The sequence below is a fragment of the Limanda limanda genome, chromosome 13, assembly GCF_963576545.1.
Source record: "Limanda limanda chromosome 13, fLimLim1.1, whole genome shotgun sequence".
Classification (NCBI taxonomy): Eukaryota; Metazoa; Chordata; class Actinopteri; order Pleuronectiformes; family Pleuronectidae; genus Limanda; species Limanda limanda.
The window spans coordinates 5,265,679-5,273,245 of NC_083648.1; the positions used below are offsets into that span (position 1 = coordinate 5,265,679).

General features: G+C 44.1%; 1 protein-coding gene across 1 annotated transcript; it reads right to left on the reverse strand.

Annotated features, from left to right (window-relative positions):
• Positions 1 to 464: 464 nt before the first annotated feature.
• On the reverse strand, positions 465 to 7,137 carry LOC133017970 (vang-like protein 2). Its single transcript, XM_061084243.1, has 7 exons — positions 7,028 to 7,137; positions 6,726 to 6,849; positions 3,800 to 4,407; positions 3,011 to 3,144; positions 1,892 to 2,027; positions 1,526 to 1,769; positions 465 to 794 (listed from the first exon to the last, which is right to left on the reverse strand). The coding sequence occupies exons 1-7, from the start codon at positions 7,096 to 7,098 to the stop codon at positions 534 to 536; spliced, it is 1,578 nt and encodes a 525-aa protein (XP_060940226.1). The 5' UTR covers positions 7,099 to 7,137; the 3' UTR covers positions 465 to 533.
• Between the last annotated feature and the right edge of the window lie 430 nt (positions 7,138 to 7,567).

The window sequence follows — 7,567 nt, forward strand, 5'->3', positions numbered from 1 at the left end:
TGGTTCACCGGCGTTCAGTCAAGTCGCTGGGCTCTCATCACACGAGCCGAGAGGAAGTAACACGTGTGATGTCACCGGCCCCTCCCCCTCCGGCCGTGTGGTTCAGCACAGTGAAGTAGTCCAGTGGTTAGAGGCCCGGAGACAAAAAGTCCCCTTTACAGACAAGGGTTTTTTTTTTTACAGCGTGTCGTTAAAGTTCCGAGACTTTAACGACACAGAAGGAGAAACAGTCAAAGGCATCCGTTTGTTTTCCAGGTTCAGACAATCGTGGAGCTGATCACAGTTTGATTCCCGAGCGTCTGTGATGATCCGAGAGCAGGAGGAGGAGTCAGTGGGAAAACGCTCCTTCAGCCTCTCATGGTTTCTCTGTCACAGACGGGAGGAGGAATGATTGGAGGTGATCGGAGCCCGAGGGTCTCCGCCTGTCCCGGGGTGGTAGTGTCCCGGGAAGGAGAGGCCGGTGTGTGGGAGAGAGGAAGTGGTCGGGGTTGCCGGGCTGCGGGGGGGGGGGGCTCCTCCATGGGAACGCCCCCTCACACCGAGGTCTCCGACTGCAGCCGCATCACGAACTTGTGGCTCTTCGGGTCGATGAACTCCTCGCCGAGCCGCAGGAAGGGGAGGGGCGTTACCGAGACCACCAGGGAGTAGTCCGAGCGGCGCAGGGAGAACACCAGGCCCTGGCGGAGGGCAGAGGTCACCGGCTCCTCGCTCACCAGGGTCCACTGGCGCCCCCTGCCGTTCTGCTGCTGGTACTGCACGGAGGGGCCGGGGGAGAGGTAGCGCTCCAGGAAGGCCTGTCGGGGGGGGAGGAATCAGGATTAATCATTAGTGTTTGAATAACTTTTCAAACAGAAATATCAAAACTATGCTTTTTAAATATTCTGCTTTTCTCTCTTTAATGAAAACCGAACAGGGAATTTAAAGAAGTCACTGGTATTTTACGGGGTTTTGTTTTATTCTGTAGTTTTTGTTATATTCTGACATTTTTAGACAAAACATTAAACCTATTAAATGATAAAATGATCATATCAATGAATTATAAATATGATCTTCAGGCCTAATTGATCATTGAGGATTGGTATTAGTCATTCTTCTAACTTTATAACCCTCTTGGGTCACATTAAAATTGCATTAGATCAATTATTCATTGTTTTATATTCACATGTCTGTGTAATTAGGATTTAGGATCAAATCTTTAAACCATGAGGTTAAAGCATTTAAGTCATATGAAAATAAATAATAGTATCTTAGACCATGTGTTTGCTTTTTTACTTAAATATGCACATTGCTGATGGAGGCATTAATAAATGTTTTAGACGAGGTCACAGTCCCACAGCAACACAATTTAAGAATAAATCAGATTTTTCTCCCCATCATCGTCTCAGTCCTTTCACTAGAATTTTACATCCCTCTCTAATTTCCTTTACTCTTATTGTCCATCTGTCTATCATCTAAGAATCAAAACAAACAGAACATGTGTCCGAACACGCAGCTACAGTCGGTCCCACGGAGCTCAGACTCTCACCTTGGGCGTCATGTTGTGCGTGATGCAGAACTGCAGGTGTGTGAGGATGCTCTCCATGCTGTGGAACGCCTGCTGACGGGTGGTCCGCAGATACTTCTGCATGGCCCGGGCCATCGGGGCGAAGATGGCCTGAGCCGCCTCCCGGGGATCCATCACCTCTCTCGGGTGTTTGGGCGACGACGTGACCTCGTCCTCGTGGAGACGCTTGATGTGCGTGAAGGCTTCTTCCACCGCCACCACCAACCTGGAGAGAAAACACTGTCAGACCTCGTTTGCTTTGTGAATATTTAAATATTCTCGTTGCTCGGATCAGTTGTCCACAGAATTCTACAAGTTCTGGTCCGTCCCGGTCCGCTGGATTCTGACCTGGCCTTGCGTTTGCGGAGCCTGCGATCCATCTCCGCCTCTTCGTAGTAGAACTCGTTGTGGGAGTTGTCTCTCCTCCGGGCAGCGGCTGCGATCATGGCCCGGGACTGACCCGTGGAGTTGTTGGTGGTGTTTTCTACGAGACAAGTGAGAAGAGTTAGTGGATGAGGATGATTCCAGGTATTACGTTGAAGAGGAAAAAACGATGTTGGAAAATGAAACTCCTGCAGATCAGAGCCATAAAACAGGTGAATGATTTATAAGACCTGGACCAAATGGACTGAGTATGTAAAACCAGTTAGATCTGATTTTATTTGAATATACTTATACTATACTAATAAACTTGTGTTTTGTGTGATCCTCCTTTTTTTTGATGTGAAGTGCGCTCCCCGGTTGTGTTTTCTTTACCTCTGTTATTGTTCCTACACGGAGAAGTTAAGGTCCATAAAACAAAACCCCAGAAAGGCACTATGAACAAAATCACCCAAACTTACTACTTCCATCCTTTCTTATGTCCTTGACAGACTAAAGCTGTATTTAATGTATGTGATGGATTGTGTTTAAAGATTTACATCAGTAGAAAGTCCTTGTCCACATGTAGGTCGCATGTTTATACCAGGTGTTTGTACTTCCTGTTAAAATGGAAATATTAATAGTATAAAAAAAGGCCAGTGTAGAATAAAACTGAAGCTGCATATTTAAAACAAAACAATCACGAACACACAGAGTCCGGAGAAGCAACAACTTAGGAATGTTCTTCCATTTTTCTTTTTTAGTCCGATAAAAAGCACGGTTTTGGCCTCGAGGCCGAGGAGAAGCAACGTGTTGATTCCACACGAAGCTTCAATCTGTCAGTAAAAAAAACATTCTCACCCTCGAATGTAAAAGTAAAAATAAAAACAGCCCTCGTCATCTGAAAGAGAACAGGGAACTAAAGGCAGTGGTTCACCGGCGTTTAGTCAAGTCGCTGGGCTCTCTTCACACGAGCCGTGTGATGAGAGATTTAATGTATGTGATGGAAATGTGCCTTTCTAAATAAAAAGAGAATTTCAAAAAAAAAACAAACAGGTAAATGAAATGCGTCATGGGGGAGAGAACCCGTCGGGAGGTTGTATTCACCGTCCAGGGAGTAAACCTTGAAGCCGGTCATCTTCTTGGACAGGATGGACTTGGGCAGGTTGAGCAGCGCCGGGTTGTAGACGGGGAAGTCGCTGTAATAACGGTCCAGCACCCACACAGCTGCTCGCTGGATACTACAACACACAGAGGAGGGGAACATTAATCGAAAATCTAAAAATGTACGTATTAGCATGAAGTATTCACATGAACTAATATCAGGGTTCATACACATTTTGACCAATGGATTTCCATGACTTTTCCATGACTTTTCAATAACTTTAAACCAAATTTCCATGACCGAACATTTTGTGAAATCTCGGTGTATATGCGAAAAAGTAACAAAATGTAGTATGAATGATAATGAACTAGGGATGGGCATTCGATTAAATTGTCTTGATCGATCGTCGGGAGAATTAACGATCGATTTTCGATTAATCCTAAATATTTTTATATTAAAATTCACTATTTATAGGCTATATTAATGATCAATTAATCGATCGTCTATGAATTATGCCCATCCCTAAAATGAACGACATGAAAATATGAATATAACAAATTTCCATGACTTTTCCAAAACTTTTGGGAGATTATTTATTTCCAGGACTTTTCCAGGCCTGGAAAAACACATTCTAAAATTCCATGACTTTTACAGGTTTTCCATGACCGTACGAACCCTGTAATATGTATAATATATCTCCTCTATCTCAAACACTTTCTTTAATTAACAAAACAAACAGGCTGGGTAGAAAAAAAGGATTTGACCCAGTTTCCAGGATCCGTGTCACCAACCTGAGGTGGCCTATGTTGTAGAACTTGCTGGTTCCGTCCGTGCTGCGGACCACCTTCAGGCAGAAGGCCGGCTGCAGGTGCCGGACCTCCAGCAGCACCAGAGCCAGGTACTGGATGAAGAGCAGAGCGTCCACCAGCGAGGCAGCGTACTCCACTATCCCCCGGTAGTCGCCCTCCTTGGGCTCCAGCACCCGCACGCCGTAGAACAGCCAGTAGGACGCCACGAAGAGGAACACCAGCACCATCAGCAGGCAGCGGAACACGAAGAAGCGCGGCAGGGTGGCGCGGGTGGGCCGGAGGAACAGCGCCCAGGAGGAGATGAGCAGGACCAGGAGCTTGAAGGCCAGGGAGACGTAGAGGCCTTCGCAGGGCGTGCCGCACGGCTGGAGCGTGTCACGCCACAGGACCTGCGGCAGGATGAGGAAGGCTAGAGGCGTGACCAGGGCGAAGAAGCTCAGGCAGCCGCCCAGGATCGGGCCGACAAAACGCTTGCACTCCAGCGGAGTCGTCTCCTCCAGATCTTTGGTGAGACGCGTCAGGTCCTCGTTGGAGATGCTGTGCTCCGACGTGCCGGTGACGACCGTGGTGGTTTCTCCCCAGTTATCATCCTGTCAGGGGAGAGAGACACCAGAGAGATTATCTTCACTGTCTGAAATACTGATAATGAACAAAGGGAGTTTTCAATTTAAAGGCAGGAAATTTAAATTAACAAATAAATTCAAGCTTTTTATAATTTAGCAGATGAAAAGCACTGAAATGATTTTTTTTATGAGTAATTTAATCAATAAGTTAATCGACAGCAAATTGACCCACAATTATTTTGATAATCAAACAGATAAATCCTATTTATTCAATGTATTCACTTTTAATGTATCAACTTTTTTATTGTACCCTCGGCACCATTGTAAATGAGGGTCTTATCCCTCAATGTGTCTTCCGAGGCTTAAATAAATATTCAATCAATCAATAAAGTTTAAAATTGTGACTGTTTAATTTTCTGTTGATCCAGAGATACATTTATTGGCCCTAATCTGAGGACACGCTCGAGAGAAAGAATAGAGATTATCTTCACCGTCTGAAATACTGATAATGAACACAGGGAGTTTTCATTTTAAATGTAGGAAATTGAAATTAACAAATAAATACAAGATTTTTATCAGCTTTTCAAGAAGATGTTTAGCAGATGAGAAAAGCACTGATAGGATTTTGATGAGAAATTTAAACAATAAGTTAATCGACAGCAAATTGACCCACAATTATTTTGATAATCAAACAGATAAAGTTTAAAATTGTGACTGTTTAATGTCACAATTAAACAGTATCTCTGGATTCTGTTGATCCAGAGATACATTTATTGGCCCTAATCTGAGAACACGCTCGAGAGAAACAATAGAGATTATCTTCACCGTTTGAAATAGTAATAATGAACAAAAGGAGTTTTCATTTTAAATGTAGGAAATTGAAATTAACAAATAAATACAAGATTTTTATCATTTTTATCAGCTTTTCAAGAAGATGTTTAGCAGATGAGAAAAGCACTGAAATGATTTTTACGAGTAATTTAAACAATTAGTTAATCGACAGCAAATTGACCCACAATTATTTGATAATCTAACAGATATTGAGAATAAAATTGTGGCTATTTCATTTTCTGTTGATGGAGAGATAACTTTATCGGCCCTAATCTGAGAACACGCTCGAGCCACAGACGGAGACACGTTGGTTAAATTTAAAGACAAAATCCTCTCGACTATTTAAAGCAAGACGCCTCGTCACTTCATGTCGGAAACAAAAACACCGGGACCTCCGGCTCCTTGATGAACAGACGCCTCTGCACTTAAATATATCTGAATCTAATATCTTAAGACTCAGTCGCACGAGTGTCAACAGCTGCTCTTCATCCAGCGACTGACAGACGAGAGGAGGAATGACTGACGGCTCCTGAGAGAAACTCCTCGGGGGAGAATAACAAGGGATCCAGATTTACAAGCAGAACATGACAGGTTGATCATATCTGGTATCGATTCATCTGCCTGTGTAAATGTTTCTACAAAATAAGCGACGAATCCTAAGATGTCTTTATCGAACCCTTATGACAAAGAAAAGTAACTTAGGTTTGATATTTTACAGATTAACCATAAACTTTATAATAAACTATCTTGATTGAATTGATTGAATATTTATTTAAGCCTCGGAAAACACATTGAGGGACAAGACCCTCATTTACAATGGTGCCGAGGGTACAATAAAAAGTTGATACATTGAAGAGTTAATACATTGAATAATTAGAATGAAATAAATATGCATATATATATATATACAGTAATACAAGGTATAAAACAATTTGTCAGTATAAAATACTATGGCCAAGTCAACTAGCAGTTACAGTCACTGCAGGAGAAGTCAGCTGTACATGAGACCAGACTCCAGAACTCCGTCAATGAAACAAATGAGCACAAACTTAAAGATTTTTGGACCTCATTCCAAATGTAGGGTGCTTTATAACAGAAAGCTGTCTTCCCAAAGTTGGTCTTAACATGAGGCAGATATAATGAAAGCCAGCTCTGGGAGCGGGTATTGTGGGTATTAGAATTCCAGCTGATGAGAGAGGAGAGATATAGTGGCAGAAGCCCAATGATGGTTTTGTAAATAGAAATCTTCCAATGACCATCCCTTTTTTCAGACAGGGCTGAAAAAAGGGTCTATAAATAAAAAGAAAACACAAATATATAGAACTCAAATAAAGAATTGAATGAATGTAAATCTTTTCTGTAGTTGATGTGAGTGAAAGACTCACATCAGCCAAATTCTTAAGTTGTCTTTTCTACAATCAACGCAAGTCTGTGATGTTGGTCTTTGTTTAACAGATCCTGAGAAGATGCATCTTTAAAACAGACAAACTCGTGATAAAAACAGACAGACTGACCCTGTCGTCTCCGCGGGTCGACTCGGCGTCGAGCAGCGGCTCCCCCGGCGTCTGGATGGTGACGGACTTGTCTCCTCGACTGCTTCCGTCTCGGCTTTTAGAGCGATGACGATCCCTCCGATCCCTGGAACACACACACACAAGGATTTGAACAAACGTCTTCTTGGTTCCCACGTCCTCAGACTTAAGACTGTATATTTATGGACTTTTGGCCCTCGTAGATATATCCACAGCAACGTGGCCCGACTTTCTGAACGTGAATAAATTGAAAGATGATGTGTAAACAAAGTTGTGTGACCCACCTGTGCTTGCGGGAGCTTCGGGAGTGGGAGGACTTGTACGAGTAGCCCGAGTACTGCGACTCGTTGTCCATGTCTCGGGTCGGCGGCGAGCGGACTTTGCGAATCCCGACTCCTCCTCCTCCTCCTCCGCCCGGGCCGCGCTGCTCTCCGACTCCTCCCAGCTGGCTCTTGCGCTCGGCGATGGACTTGGTGGAGAGAGCCAGGGGCAGCTTGAGCAGGTCAACCTTGCTCCTGAGGGAATCTATCTTGGAGGCCGATGGGGAGGGAGCAGGAGAAGGGAGGCGGGAGGGCGGAGGAGGAGCAGGCCACGGAGAGGAGGAGACGAGGAGGAGGAGAAGAGGGACGGGAGAGGACGGCGGGAAGGAGAGTCACAGCAGGGGGGAGCGGAGGTGGCCGTGATCTGGAAGAGAAAATACAACTCATGGTCACAACTTTGGGAAAACTGCGACTTCACATTAGGGTTGCATGTGTCCTGATACTTTCCATGGGAAGTTTAGCTCGGGAATTTTGGGAATTTTGAAAAAAAAAAAAATAAATACG

Excerpts from the sequence above, each read along its gene's own strand:
- LOC133017970 (XM_061084243.1), bottom strand. The coding sequence starts at position 7,098 with ATGGACAACGAGTCGCAGTACTCGGGCTACTCGTACAAGTCCTCCCAC. Across the intron at positions 6,850-7,027 it reads CGAAGCTCCCGCAAGCACAG|GGATCGGAGGGATCGTCATC; the intron begins GTGGGTCACACA and ends TGTGTGTTCCAG. Across the intron at positions 2,028-3,010 it reads CAAGGTTTACTCCCTGGACG|AAAACACCACCAACAACTCC; the intron begins GTGAATACAACC and ends CTTGTCTCGTAG.